The sequence below is a fragment of the Narcine bancroftii genome, chromosome 3 (genome assembly GCF_036971445.1).
Source record: "Narcine bancroftii isolate sNarBan1 chromosome 3, sNarBan1.hap1, whole genome shotgun sequence".
In the NCBI taxonomy this organism is placed as follows: Eukaryota; Metazoa; Chordata; class Chondrichthyes; order Torpediniformes; family Narcinidae; genus Narcine; species Narcine bancroftii.
Window position 1 is genome coordinate 267,567,480 of NC_091471.1, and position 15,649 is coordinate 267,583,128.

At 43.1% G+C, this 15,649-nt stretch overlaps 1 protein-coding gene across 3 annotated transcripts in view; it reads left to right on the plus strand.

The window, feature by feature from the left end:
• The window catches only part of celf5a (cugbp, Elav-like family member 5a), a 428,125-nt gene extending 412,705 nt beyond the window's left edge, over positions 1 to 15,420 (plus strand). For all 3 annotated transcript variants that reach the window (XM_069928064.1, XM_069928065.1, XM_069928066.1), the window contains exons 11-13: positions 4,284 to 4,427; positions 7,879 to 8,044; positions 11,298 to 15,420. In XM_069928064.1, the coding sequence (XP_069784165.1) occupies positions 4,284 to 4,427; positions 7,879 to 8,006 (272 nt within the window). In that variant the 3' untranslated portion in view covers positions 8,007 to 8,044; positions 11,298 to 15,420. The remainder of the gene's footprint in view (positions 1 to 4,283; positions 4,428 to 7,878; positions 8,045 to 11,297) is intronic.
• The last annotated feature ends 229 nt before the right edge of the window (positions 15,421 to 15,649 follow it).

The window sequence follows — 15,649 nt, forward strand, 5'->3', positions numbered from 1 at the left end:
GGGTGGAGCATGGGCTGATGGGCAGGAAGCAGAGAGTCGGAATTTATATTCTGGATGGCTGGCAGTTGCTAATGGTGTTCCACAGGGGTCAGGGTTGGGGCTGCTTCTTTTTACCTTGTATATCAATGATTTAGTTTATGGTCATGTTTGCAGATAATATGAAGGTAGTTGGAAGAGCAGGTCATGTTGAGGAAACAGGGAGGCTGCAGAAGGATTTAATGAAACATGAAAGTCTGCAGACACTGTGATTTTAGTTAAAAACACGCCAAAATGCTGGAGGAACTCGTGTGGTCTTTCAGCGTCCACAGGAGACAAAGATATATTGCCAATGGTTTGGGCCTGAGCCCTTCTTCGAGGAATAATCAGAAGGAACAAAAAATTGTAAATCTTAAAGTATAGATAATGGCAGTTGGGGGAGGAATCCCGACCAACACAAGTTGTTAATTGGATATAAGTACAGACAATGGTGGCTGGGGTAGGAATCCCGACCAACACAAGTTGTTAATTGGATAGGATAAGGGAAGAAGTGAGAATTGATTATGTCTGTGCAAAAGGAGACATAATGTTTCTTCATGGTCTCCTGCACTGCCAGACTGAGACCACCTGCTAATTGGAGGAAGAGCACCTGACTGGGTACCTTCCAACTGAATGGCATTAATATTGGCTTCTCTGGCTTTCGTTAAAAACCACCATACACCCCCCACCCACCCATTTCTTCCCCCAATGCCTTCCCTGGGTCTGTCTCTCCCTCTCCTTTTACCCTGTCTCCTTTCAAACATTCCTCCAGCATTTCAGTGTGTTTTTGCTGAAGAATTTAGGCAGATTAGAAGACTGGGGAGAGAAGTGGCAAATGAAATACATGTTGTAAAGTTTTCGATCATATAATTTGGTAGAAGAAATAAATGAGAAGACTTTTTTTTAAATGAGGAGAAAATTGAAAATTCCCAGATGCAAAAGAACCTGAGAGTGCTCGTGCAGGGTATTCTGAAGGTAAAGTTGTTGAGACAGTGGTGGAGAAGACAAATGTATTGCTGGCGTTCATTTTAATAGAACGTAAGAGCAGGGATGTGATGTTAAGGCTTTATAAAGCACTGGTGAGATGTCAATTGAAGTATTTTGAACAGTTTTGGGCTCATTTAAGAAATGATATGGTGACGTTGGAGAGAATTCAGAGAAGGTTCACAAGAATGATTCCGGGAATGAAAGGTTTTCATATAAGGGGCATTTGACAGACTTTGGTCTGTACACATTGGAATTTAGGAGAATGAAGGGGATTTCATTGAAACATTTTGAATATTGAAAAGCACGGACAGAGTAGATGTAGAAAGATTGTTTCCCATGGTGGGAGAGTCGAGGACAAGAGGGCACAACTTCAGGATTGTAGGGTGAACACATAGAACAGAGATGCGGAGGAATTTCTTTAATCAGAATTTGTTGCACAGGTGGCTGTGGAGACCGGGTCATTGGGTGTATTTAAGGCAGAGATTGATATTGTTCTTGATTAGCCAGGGTATCCAAGGTTATGGGGAGAAGGCCGGGCTGAGTGGGGAAAAGGATTAGTGCATGATTAAATGGTGGGGCAGACTCGATGGGCTAAATGCCCTATTTATGCTCCTCTGACCTTGGATCTAAATTATAACCAATAGAAAGAAAAAAAGAATCAATATAAAAAAACACAGTTCATATAGTGGTTAACACAACACATTGGTGTGCCAGCAACATGGGTTCATATTCACCACTATCTGTAAGGAATTTGTATGTTTTCCCCTTGTCCGCGTGCATTTCCTCCAGTTTCCTCCCACAAAGACATACAAGGTCAGTCTATTAATTGGTCACATGGGTGTATTTAGGTGCCATGGGTTCATGGGCTAGAGCCTGTAACCGTGCTGTATATCTAAATCAAATTAAAATCACCACATGAACCTTCCAACAGTTTCCCAGCTGATGTGTCATCCTCTTCCTCAAGCAATAGTTAGAATATCATTGCAGTGCTTTTATTTTAAAAAATCAAATTAATAAACCTGCCATGTGCTTCACGATATGTGCTACTCAACAACGATTAAGACAAGAAGAGAGGAGGAAAATAAAAACGTTAAGAGAGACAGAAACTCCAGACCTTAGGGGCTTATCAGCTGAAGTCATGTGTTTGTTTAATTCTTGCTCAAACCTCACACTGTGATATGAGCTGTTTGGATTCTGGCTTCGATGGAATTGAGACAATACAATTGTTTTAATTGGGATGCATAGCTGCTTTACACTGTCTCTTCACATTAAGTCAAGTTTATTGTCATCTGAGTGTTCAAGCACAACCTGTCCAAACAGTGTTCTCTGTCCTCAGTGCAAAGCATGCAGACACAGAGCCAGACATACATACAAATAAATTATACATACGCAGGCCAAGTATTTTATCTATAGAGAATTTAGCACAATACCAAACAGAATCTAAACAATCGAAACAATATCCCACAATTACCACTGCCAACAGAATAAGAATCACTCATTCCTGAAGAGTGGAGAACATTATCTCTCTCAGTCAACTTAAATATTGTGGAAGAGTGGTGATAAATATTTGGCAGAATCATCGAAGAGGCTGGAAGCATTTAGGGTATGATGTGATGCAAGTGAGAGAGATGAGTGTTAGAAGAATGAGATTTAATGCATCTAGAACCATCCCGCTGAAGCACAATCTCCAATTCCAGATGCTTTGTGTTAATGACTTCTCAAATAACAATTGTACTTTTGCACATCAAGATCTTAAGTGCTATACTTCCTGAATCTCAGTTCCTGCACCTCGTTCCCATCCTTTGGAACACTTCCTGAAAACTAAATCTTCCCCAAAGATTTTGGTCATTAATCTGAAATTCTTCTTTACTTTTCCTGACGTCACTGTTGTGAATGTTAAGGATGTTTTAGTGCTCCACTGAAGTCCCCAACTAAAGTGCCTCTGATATCCTGACTCCCCCATTGGATCTCTTTCATCTGGTACCATCATTTCTCCAATGAAGCCTGTTCCCCTAGTATCCTTACAACCCCAATGAAGCTGCTCCTCTGTAATCAAATCCTTCCATACAGAAACCTATCCTTTCAGGAGTTCACTCCCCCCACTGCAATACATACTACTAATGCCCAGCATCCCAACTAAAGCCCTCCCTGGAAACCATCTCTCTAATTACCTATCTCCACACTGAAGCTCATCTTTATTCTCCTTTTGAAGCCCAGTTGATGAATGACTGATAAATCTAAATTTAGACACAGTGACGGACTCTTCCGGCCTAGGAGCCTGTGCTGATTAACCCACAGATCCCATATGTTTTTGGAGGGTAGGAGGAAACCGGAGCACCCATAGGAAACTCACACAGGCCTGGGGACTCCTTACTGACAGTGCCAGATTGGATCCAAGGTTGCTGGCACTCTAATAGCGAACCATGCCACCCTGATCTCTGTTAGATTTCCTAATATTTGCTTGAAAGCTCTTTTCATTAGTGCTGACCATTTCACTGAGATTATTTGCCAACACAATTGCATACATTCTGAAATCTTCAAATTCCTGGTGTCAACATCTCCGAGGATCTGTGCTGGAGCCTCCATGTTGATGCAATCATGAAGAAGGTCCACCAGCGGCTAGACTTTGTGAGATGTATGAGGAGATTCAGTATGTCACCGAAGACTCACAAAAACTTTTACGAGGAGAGCATTCTGGCTGGTTGCATCACTGTCTGGTACGGAGGCATCAAATCTCAGGACAAGAAAAAACTCCAGAGGGTTGTTAACTCAGCCTGCGACATTACGGGCACCAGACTTCACTCCATTGAGGACATCTACACGAGGCGGTGCCTTAAAAAAGCACCCTCTATCCTCAAGGACCCCACCATGCACTCTTCACTCTGCTACCATCGGGGAAAAAGGTACAGGAGCCTAAAGACGAACACTCAGCGGCTCAAGGACAGCTTCTTCCCCGCTACCATCAGATTCCTGAATAATCAATGAACCAAAGACACTGCCTTAATTTTCGTGCACTGCTATTTTTATGTTTGGTTTATATTAATGTTGTAAGATGGTTCATAATATAAATGTTTGCACTATGACGCTGCCATAAAACACCAAATTTCATGACTTGTTCGTGACAGTAAATCCTGATTCATTCACATCCTGCCCCAATGTGTTCCTTTTTCAGTTGGAGAGTTTGTATTCCTTTAGCCTATCCCCATGGCTCTTGTTCACTGTCTGTTAATAGGTTTTTTTGCTGACTTGTCATTGTTTTGGTTTCATTTTTCCACATCCAGGACCAGAAGGCTGCAATCTTTTCATATACCATCTCCCACAGGAATTTGGAGACAGTGAGCTCATGCAGATGTTTCTGCCCTTTGGTTCTGTGATCTCGTCAAAGGTTTTCATGGACCGTGCTACCAATCAGAGTAAATGCTTTGGTGAGTGCTGCATGGTGGATGTGAAGCATCAGTCTTCTCCAGATCTAATGTGGCTCTTAAAGAGACTGTTACAGTCAAATTCTTGGAAGGTGGGTGCATCCAACAAAAGCTTGGTGCCTTGGAAAGGGCCAATTTCATAAGTTAACATTGGACCAGAAAGGATTGAAATCGGGGATAAGCTAGACATGCAAAGTTAGGGAGGGGGAGGGACTAAAATCTGGGTCAGTTAAGTTTTGAGGTGTAAGGGAAAGAAGATCATGGTGGTTGAATCTAACTGAACCTTGTCCTACAAGTTTCCAATCCCCCTCCCCACCACCCATCACACAACCACTCCTTGAGTAGGTATTGGATAAGAGAGTGGAGGTCTAATCAAGCAAGGAAGTTTCAGGGAGAAGGTCATATGTTAAAACCTAGAACAATGCAACCAACTGGAATCAAGACACATGCATGTGGTGTCAACTTGACACAAACTGCTGGAACAGTAAGACTAGACATTTTTTTATTCACTATAAATGGAGAATATACTTAAACAAGTTGAGAGGTTGAAAAAGGTGCAGAGATTTTGTCAGCCACATTAATTACTGCTCTCCCTAGAAATAACAAAACGCCCCCACTGTCCTATTTAAATCCTTCTCAAGGCATGATCAGATGCTAGCAAGCAGCTTGTTCGAGCTGGACCACCCATTCACACTGATGTATTCAGCTTCCCCCAACGGTCAACATTCCATTGCTTGGCACTGTTTCGCATATTCACCAAATCAACTCCCCTTCGAGTTGGTTGGAAGTGAATTACAAGAAGGTTATTATGAAAGTGCTTCCGTAGGGAAGATGCTGAGAGGTTACGTCCTTGGGCTGGAAAGTAACGAGTTGGTAATTGAGGATCAAAATAAGGACACATTTCTTCACTCAGAAGGTTCTCATGATGATCCCAGATGATCGTGAACACTTCTGCAAATGGATCCTTGACTTCCTCTTGGGAAGACCACAGTCAGTACGAATCGGAGATTCACACTGATTCATATCATCAGCGCAGGTGGACCTCAAAGACGCGTTCTTAGCCCTTTTCTCTACTCACTTTCCACCGATGACTGGGTGGCGAGGCACAATTCAAATGCCATCTACAAATTTGCTGTGGACACCAGGGTCAGCGATAGATGTGCAGACAGCATTGAGGAGACGTGGAGGAGGGAGATAGATCAGCTAGCTGAGTGGTGTAACAACAACAACCTTGCAGTCCACCTTAGAAAATCGAGGAGACAATTGTGGACTTCAGAAGGAAATCAGAAGAGCACGAACCAGTCCTCATCAAGAACTTCAAGTTCCTGGGTTTGACATATCTGAAGATCTGTCCTGGAGCTTCCATATTGGTGCAATCATGAAGAAAGCTCATCAGTGGCTATACTTTGTGAGGAGTTTGAGAAAATTTGGTACGTCACCAAAGGCTCTCGAACATTTCTAAAGGATACTGTGGACAGGATTCTGACTAGTTACATCACAGTCTGGTTTGGAGGTGACAATGCACAGGGCAGGAAAAAGCTCCAGCAAGTGGTCAATTTGGCCAGCGACATCACGGGCTTCACTCCATCAAGCCCATTCACAAGAGGCGGGGTCTTAAGAAAGCAGCCTCTATCCTCAAAGACACCCACTACCAAGGCCATGCCCTCCTCACACTGCTACCATCAGGAAGAAGGTGCGGGAGCACCCAACGGCACCAGGACGGCTTCTTCCCCTCTGCCATCAGATTCCTGAATGTACAATGAACCACAGACACCACCTCACTTGCTCCTATTTTCTTGCGTTATTTATTTATTTTGAAATGTAATTTATAGCAATATTTGCCCTGTGACGCTGCTGCAAAACCATGGATTTTGTGTCATGTTCATGGCAATAAATTCTGATTGTGATTTTAAATTGTTGTGAACATTCAAGATTCACTTTTGCAGATTTTTGTGTCTCCGAATCAGTTGAGGAATTCACTAACTGGTTAAGACAATGGATCTGAGGAAGAGAATCTACTATGTTTTTGGATGGTAGAAGTTAGCATTAGAGATCATGTGACCATCTCTTCAAGTTACTTGGTGTTTGTTTCAAAATGTGGAAAAATTTCAAAGCCCCCACTCCCCCTCCCTCCCCACACCGCTCCTCCCCTCTCCCCATTCCCTTCCCTCTCCCCCTTCCCCTCCAGCTCTCCCCATTCACTTCCCCTTCTCCCCTTCCCCACTATCCTCCTACTGCTCCCCCACATCTGACCTGTTGAGAACTAATAAAATTTGCTCCAAAAAAAATACAGAGCAAATATTTGCAATTTAATCTCAAATTTAAAAAGTCTCTCTGGATAATTCATTTTGGCTGACTTCATGCAGTTGAGGCCTGGAAAGGTTCCCCCATCGCCACATGCAAACCTGGGCCTCCACACACACACAAGTACCACCTTATCACAATTTTCTTTCTCAGCAGTGGACAATAGCACCTCCTTGTCTCCTTTACATTGGAGAGACTGGGTGCAGAGATCACTTCATTGAGCACCTCAGCTCTGTCTGCCGCAACAGCGTGGATCTCCCAGTGGCCACCCATTTCAATTCCCCATCCAATTCCCTCGTTGATGTGTCTGTCCATGGTCTCATGCACTGCCAGACTGCCACCATCCGCAAATTGGAGGAACAATACCTCATATTTTATTAACATCATCTTCTCCAGTTTACGTTAAACCCCTGCCCCCAAATCTTTGTCTCCTGTCTTCTCTCTCTTTTTCTCCTCTCACAACACCACCCACCCCCCCCATTTTTTCCCTCTGTCTGCTTTCACAAACCCAAAATTAATTCTCACATTTCCTTTTGTCATATCTTTTATTTGTTGGTCTGGACTCCTCCCCCTCCCATTATTCCCCCTTTATTGAGACACCTGGCCATTCTTTATTTTTACCTTGAAGAAGGGCTCAAGCCCAGAATGTTGGTTATATATCTTTTCCTCCTGTGGAAACTGCAAGACTGGCTGAGTTCCTCCAGCATTTCCTGTGTGTGTTTAGCACCACCATGTGGCCTTGAGATAAACTGAGCTCACTGGATGATCAGGTGAAGCGATCTCATTACTCACTGGGTAGAATTCTGCATACACACATCCTAGCAGCAGAAGGATCTACTGTTTCACCTTTCTTGCCCTGGGGGGAAAATTTAAACTGAAGGGAACAAGCTCAGTGTTTGTGTGTGATGCCCACATGATCGGCAAATCCCTCTGGTAAATAAGCACAAGAGTCCACCCACCCTCTCTGCCATTGTGACTGAGAGTGTGGAGGCAAGACACAAGTGGTTTCAGCCACAGTAGCACTTTGAATGGAATTTGGTTGGAGTGGGAATGGGACTGGGGGGGCGGGGGGGGGGGGGTTGTTCTGTATGTCGGGAAACATGACCTGCCGGACAGATTGTCAGCTTTGTTCCCTTTCTGATTTTTGAAGGTTTCGTGAGTTTTGATAACCCCACTAGTGCCCAGGCTGCTATCCAGGCCATGAATGGTTTTCAGATCGGCATGAAGAGGTTGAAAGTGCAGCTAAAGCGGCCAAAGGACACCAGTCGTCCCTACTGACTGAATGTGATTCAGGGCATGAATTTCTGATTTTCTAGGTAAGTCATCAAGTAAAATTCCTGGTATCTGATACCAATGGGGATTTGTAGATATCAAATAAGTGAATTTTCCGATTGCTTGAGATTGCGTGTTGCTTGGTTGGCAAACTTACCACAGTGTTGGGGGTGGGGTGGCGGGGGGAAACGGACACAATTTTAAACATTCATATTTTAACCTATTTATTTTCTGCAATTTTTTTTGGCCGTTGCTTAAGGCTGACGCTTGCTTGAATTCCAAATAGCAGGGATTTTACTCAACTAAATTCTGACCTCCTGGATTTTATGGAGCTATGGAACTGTTAGGGCACATAAAAGTGACCATACATCCCATCCAGTCCATGTTGGCTTCTGCTAGAATGTTCCTGTTGGTCGCATTCCCCGACCTTTTCCCTGCAGTCCTGTAATTATTTTCCTCAAGCTCCTCTCCACATCCCCATCGAAAGCTTGGATTGATTCTGTTTCACAACTCCCACAGACAATGGGCTGTCAGAGCCCATATGTAGGCGGTGAGCTCCTTTACTGCAGTGGGAACAGTGAATTTCATGGCTTGTTCATGACAATAAATTCTGATTCTGGGATTGGTACAAGGCTAGTGTCAAGAAAGAATTTGTATTTTCTCTTGGGACACTTAGCAAAGTTAAGAAATAGGATTAAGATAAAGGTCAGTCTTGGTCTAATAGATAGAGACTCAAGGTGTTGAATAGACTGCTCCCACGTGCAGTCCTACGTACTGGTCATTTCAATCAATGATTCAATGGACATGTCATGCGACTACACCACGATGGTTCTCTATGAACTAACCACAGTAGGAATGTAGAGGTTCCAAAGGCTGGGCAGGAATCTTCCCTGATAATTACTGTATTCACTTGTATAATAGTGTGAAAGTCAAACTCCCCCCCCCACCGCCCCCAGCCTGTCCCACTTTTTACTTTGGCCCAAAAAATCAATTATCTCAACCTCCCCCCCCCCCATTTTTGACCCTGTCTGCCCATCCATCTGAGCCCCGAAAGCAGGCTTAGCACCTGTTCTCATCACGGTCAAAAGTAATATCCATGTAAAAGTCAACCCCGTCCCCCAAATTTGACATGAAAAATTGGTCCCCAAAAATCAACTTTTTTTTTTGATTATTTAATTTACATTTTTAAAGCCAAACATGCAATCAACAATTACAGGAACATATTGAATACTGAATAAAAATGATAATTGAGTAGTTTGTACTTCTCTAAATGCTCATAGATCCTATACTGGTCTATAATTCCCAGGATTCTCCCCATTACCTTTTTTAAACAAGGCGACTGCATTTGATGGTTTGGGCTGGATTGCGGGTGGGGGGGGGGGGAGGAGGAGGCAGGAGCTGGCTGCTTGTGGGCAAGGGCTGGGTTTGGGGGCTTCAGGGTCTCAGGGAATTCTCTTTTGACTGAAAGAAGCACTTCATTTAACTTCCTGCTAATGTATCTCTGTCTTATGCCTGAATGAAATGAATTTTGTGTAATATTGCATTTTTGAACCGGTGCGAACTTGAAAGGCCAACATGGCCTGTTTCCGCTCCGTAAATGGTTATATGGTTATATGATACACGATGGCTATAACCCCCACCCACACCCACCCACTCCCACCCTCCCATGAAAAGTTAGTAAAGAAAGAAAGTTCCAAAGAAAGAGGTGAAGAGAAGAAGGAAAGGAAGAAAGGAAAAGAGAAAAAAGAGCAATAGGGATTGAAAATGGATCTGTCGTCTATCCCACAAATTTCACATTTTCAAAATTTACCTGGATCTCGAGGGGACGCTGGCGTAGGTCTCGTGGGTGAGATGGGGCACAATTAAATATTTGCACCTCCATGTTGTAAATATGGCTGCCATATTTTTATGAACATGTCATGCTTATTCCTTAGGTTATAAGTAATCTTCTCAAGGGGAAAAGCTCAACTATTATACATGTTTATATGGTTGCATCTATTTGATTGGCAGTCTTCATCAATCATAGAACATACACCATGGAACACTATAGCAAAGTACAGGCTCTTCAGCCCTCGATGTTGTGCCAACCTATATGTTCCCACCAAAAAAAGTTAAGGTCTTCTAGTCTTGTCGCCCTCTATTTCACTTTCATTCATGTGTTTTTCTAAGAGTCCCTAAAATCCCCCTGCAAGGCATTTCAGGCACCCACAACTCTCTGTGTAAAATCTTACCGCTGATGTCTCCCCTAAACTTTCCTCCCTTCACTTTGTACACAAGCATGATAAAATGTCTCCTCTACAGAAAGGGGTTTGACTATCTTCACAATACACGTGTGGGAGAAGCAAGGCTCAAAGTCAGTTCTAATGCAATCAAATGCCTATTAAAATGATTAAGAGTGGCTAAACTCCAAGGTAACTTTGGACAAACATTTAGGATGGAACCCCACCATTTAGGAAAGGAAATTCCCAGACGATTGGATGTTCTTATATTGGCAAAAATAATTGACTGGTACTCCTGTTTCAGAACCCACCTTGCATCAGGCAGACACTTGCCTGACACCGTAGTGAGGACATAACCCCATTCAGATAGGATGTCCTCTATCCAAACGCAACGGCCTGGCTCAGTCCAACCTTGGAGCTCTTTACCAAATTTCCCAATAACTACTTGCCCCAATGTATCAGTGTAAGTGGCCTGTGACAAATAGTCACAGCACTACTACAGCGCCAGCGACCAGGGTTCAAATCCCACACTGTCAGTAACGAATTTGTACGTTCTCCCCGTGTCTGCTTGGGTTTTCTCCGGTTGCTATGATTTCCTCTCACCATTCAAAATGTACTGGGGGTATACGTCAATTGGGTGTAATTGGGTGGCATGAGTTTGTGGGCCAAAAAGGCCTGTTACTGTCTAAAATTGTAAAATGTAATTATTCAAGGTTTAATGTTCCTTTTATTGTCATATAATAACACATAAAAATCTAATATACATGATATACTTCAATTTTTGTCTGCCATAAAACAAAGAGCATTGCTCAGTGCCCCTAACATTAAGAAAAAGAGAAGGAAAGGAGTCTGTGTGTTCATGGATTCACCTCCAGTGCTTCCACTGCCTCTGCAGCCCCACAGGTTCCTGTTCAAACCATTGGCAAATTGAGCTCGAGGTCGAAACCTTCAACATGACCAGAAAGCCTTGATTATCATGGTCATCTTTTGGAAATTTAATTTGTAGTAGAGCTCAGAGAAATCTGTAATCCTTATGCACTCTTAATCAATGTTTGACAATGTTTTCCTCTTTCACCAGGGCAGAGACAGTGAGAATTATGAGCACGTGTATGTATCTTTTGAGATGGCTGTTTCTGTGATACCAGTGCAGAGGGGGAGAGATGACGAAACACAAACTTCAAGAAAACATTTAAAGAACCCTGAAAATGTGAAAATTCATTGCAGCTATTCAAGAAGGCTCAATCGATCTTACAATAGCAACACACTTGATGAAGATGTGACGTAAAATGAAGTAGAGAAGGACAGCTGTCTTAAAGGTTGCAGAGGAAGCTGCATTGACGCAGTTCTGTGTCATCGAGCACCCAGCCAGGTCACCTAGGTGATGGTTGCCATGGCTGAGGGTGTGTGTGTGTGTGTGTGTGTGTGTGTGTGTGTGTGTGTGTGTGTGTGTGTGTGTGTGTGTGTGTGTGTGCGTGCATGTGTATGTGTGTGTGTGTGTGTGTGTGTGCGTGTGTGTGTATGTGTGTGGTGCGTGTGCATGCGTGTGTGTGTTTTTGTGTGTGCGCGCACGTGCGGCTTGTGCGAATCCATATGATTGACATGGTACCGCAGATCATTTTGAGACTTTAGCTCTTAGACATTCAGGGACCAAATGGACCAAACAGATTTTTTTTAATTTATTATCGGGGCCTGTATATGTAATATACGAGTTCAGCTTTCCTTATCTTATCTTGAGAGTTGAAACATGAGGAAAAATAAGAGCTAAACTGTTTTAAACGGGAAAAAAAACAATGCTTCAGTGGTCTTAGAATAGTATTATACACTGGGAAATTTTTTTTAAAAAAGGAGCAAAATATAGTGGAAACGTTCCAGGGGTTAGTTTTAAGAAGAAAACAAAGGCTAAATTGTACCTTACACCTCATGTCCTTTTTAGGAGATGTGATAGGAATGCATGCAAATGTGACCGAAAATATTATACATATAGATATTCTGCTCCTTATATTTCTAAAGAAGTTGCTTTTAAACGGAGAGAAAGAAATTGAAGCCTGTTTGCTTTTTCATGGTGAAGGTGGGCTTTGTTTGACCATTTGAGGACTTTTTAATTGCCACATTGATTGAAATTAGTTGCCACGTCTGACAGCTTTGTTCAACGAGTAAGCTTGGAAGAATGTTGCTCAGAAATCTGTGTTTTAAAAGGGTAAAAAAAAAGTGTCAAGAAGCAAAACACCTTGTAGTGTAGCTTTCCTTAAAATTACATTGTAAATAATCCCTGGAGTAACAGCACATTATTTCTGATAACTGGTGAGGGTCTTTAGAAATCCTCAGGCATTGAGATGTTTATATGTTACTGACAGGTGATGGATGATTTGGCTAGAGACATTGGCACAGTGCGATTTCGCCAGTTGCTCATTGCGTGAGGCAGGAATCACAACTTCCCAAGTGTCGAGAGCAGGACATCCCGAGATCCACCGATGCTTTCATTGGAGCTGACAGAAATTCCTCTCCCTCTTGCCCTCCTTTTATAGGTGCTTTGAGCATTTGAGCCCACGCTACAAATCATCACCTCCAAAACTCTACGCTGCCTCGGACTTTAATCAGGTAATAGCACAAAGCCGCCCTTAGTTTGAAACACAAGATAGATTTACATTATTTCTGGACTTTTCGCTGGGATTCCCAAATTATCCCTGTACTTTATTGAACTGGCATCTCTTCAAAATGATGTTGAAAGTGCCAGCTGCCAAATTGTTCACAGACTGAACTGAAATAGGGAGTTGACAGAGGGGGTTAATTTTACACCAAGACCGCCTTCCCATCTCCTTCAGAGTAGTGCAAGACTTGTATTCGCTTGAGTTTCAGTATAACAAGTCATCCAGGTGGAGCAGTGCAACACTCCATCAGTATTGCACTGAGCTTTTTGTAGTAAGGCCTCCAAAGAAGTGGGACTCGAGTCCGAAACCTTTCTGGTTTTCCGGAAGGAGTGCAGTCCGCAAATTCATGGCCCATATCCGTTCAGGCACAAGAGCCTGCAGACACCACTTGAGAAAGTCAGCAGGTCAATTGATGTGCTGCTTTGACTATTCTGAGGCAGTTCAGCTGCTGTTGTCATTCTCAATCACGTAAAAATAAAGTGTGCCTATCGACACACGGTGCCATTGAGTTAGAGGTGGGGCAAGAGCATCTGACCATGTCTGGCAGACATTTAGTCAGAAAACCGTCTGTTGGGGAGCAGAGGAGACAGAATCTTCAGTAGCTTCTCCCGGAAAAAAATTGGTGACTTCACCTTGAGTAGTTACTTGTAAATTATTTGCCTAAAGTTCTTCCCAGGCACTGAGGTGAGGTTACGATCTTTAATTCACGGGGGAATTACACCCCACCTCCCCCCGCTCCTCCGTTCAGCTAGAGAATGTTCACCACTTTGTTTTACTTTCTCTCCTTTGTGTTCCTCCACTTTCCCTTTCACTCAGTTCTCAGGCTGTCAGCATCACTGGGGCTGCCCTTGCCCTTGAGAAGATGGCAGAGGGAAGACTTCACCATCTGCTGAAGGTGCTGTGCTTTTGTGTTAGGATTCTCTATGAGTAACGCCACTAACCTGGCATGGGCAAGATATAACTAGCAACTTGATGAGAACATTTTTATCCTTGTTTTGAATCCCCACAACATCGCCCTCTCCCAAACCTTCCTTCAGTTAGTTGTTCCAATTCCAAACCCTCTGAGACATTTCTCCAAATTTGACTCTTGAATCCTTGATTTTAATTCCTCCTTTGAAGGCCATGCCATCAGGGCTCTTAGCTGTGAAAGAAATTCCTAGCCTAAATCAGACCCACTCTCCCTCCTTCATTTCACTCCCAACCTGTTGTTATATCTCCTTTGTAGCTCTGTATCGCCCTTGGATTCTGCTCCTGTATAAAGTACCTTGGGATGTTTTGCTGCCCTGAAGGCGCTATGTAAATTCAAATTCTATGTTGTTGCATCTAGACAGGTAACTAGGACCACCTTACACTGGCAGGCTCTTGTTAATTTTAACAAATAAATCTTCAATTTTGTTTTGATTTCCTCTTAAATACTTTGGGCCGTATCTGAGGGGAAATGTGTCAATAACCAGAAGCATGAACTGTTTTGAGGGCCTCACTTGTACAGAATTAGTATCAAAAGGGTAACTTCCACCTTGTATAAAAAGAGTGGAATCTAATGACAACCAAGGCAGCAGCAGTGGGTTCCTCACATGAGTCAGAACAGAAATTCACTTTCCCAAATGTATAAATTTCTCTTAGTACTTTGACCCAGGCCAACCTCTCTGTAAATAAAGGGGGAAATGATTTTTGTCTGCACGATGGAGGGGTTTGTATCTTTGGTCTTATCTGCAAAAAAAAAGGTAGCGGGGGTGACATTCATGCTTGCTCCCTGATTATGTCTGTAATTGTTGGAAACCAGGCATATTGTTTGCACCGGGTTGCTTGAGCATGACGTTGGGTGTAAAAGCAAGTGGGCAGTTGAAAACCTACTGATGAACCACTAAGAACTTTAAACATCGACGATAACCATCACTCTCACCACCTGCAGTACTCACTGTGTTAGGAATCGTCAAAAAGGCACTGTCGGATTGTAAGCACAATTTTGCTGCCCGAATGAGGCACTTGGCGAGCTCGACCGTCTGTAACTGGGATAGTTACCACCCCTTACAATTCAGTCCTGCTCCACCGCCCTGCCCATTCAGAACCTTGCTCTTGCGAAGGGGTGGCTGAAACTACACCTACTGCACTGTCAGAAGGAAGACCGGCAGTTTGCTGCCTCCTCCTCCAAAACTAAAAGAAGGACCAGTTCCAAGGACCTTCACTGTGAGTAGTGCCACAGGATATTTGCCACAATCCAGTCCACTTTATAGACATTAAAAACCAAGGTTTGCTTTTGAAATCCACTCAGTCATATTCCATGGCAGTATAATGGCTGGCCTTTGAGTTCCTATCTGATCTTGGTTAGGGCATTGAGATCAAAGCAGGATGAAGTGTCTGAAGAATGTATGTCACCTTTGGATAGAATTTTATTATCTTCTGCTAAGATCACAGGTGTGAATTGTTTTCTAAAAAGTGGCTTTCTTTGAAGCCAATTGGAGTAAGTTTCAGAAGTGGATTTCAACATCCAGAGGTGATAATTGAGGACATATTTCCAGGCCTTAATCTTGCTTGAACCAGGAGTGTTTGTCAGAACAGACTATTGCAAGATTTTGGGGGGGGGGGGGGGGGGTGCAGTTGGCCACTTTAAACTGGGTTGCAAAATTTATTTTAACAGAGGGAATTCTCCATCTCAAAGTGCGGTGGGGCCAGATCATTAAAGCTGGTGATAAATACATAATTGGAAGATTGAGAATGGAGGACTCTGGGAAAACTGGCACATAAGATGAATTGAGGCATCCATAGGTTAGCCATGATCATA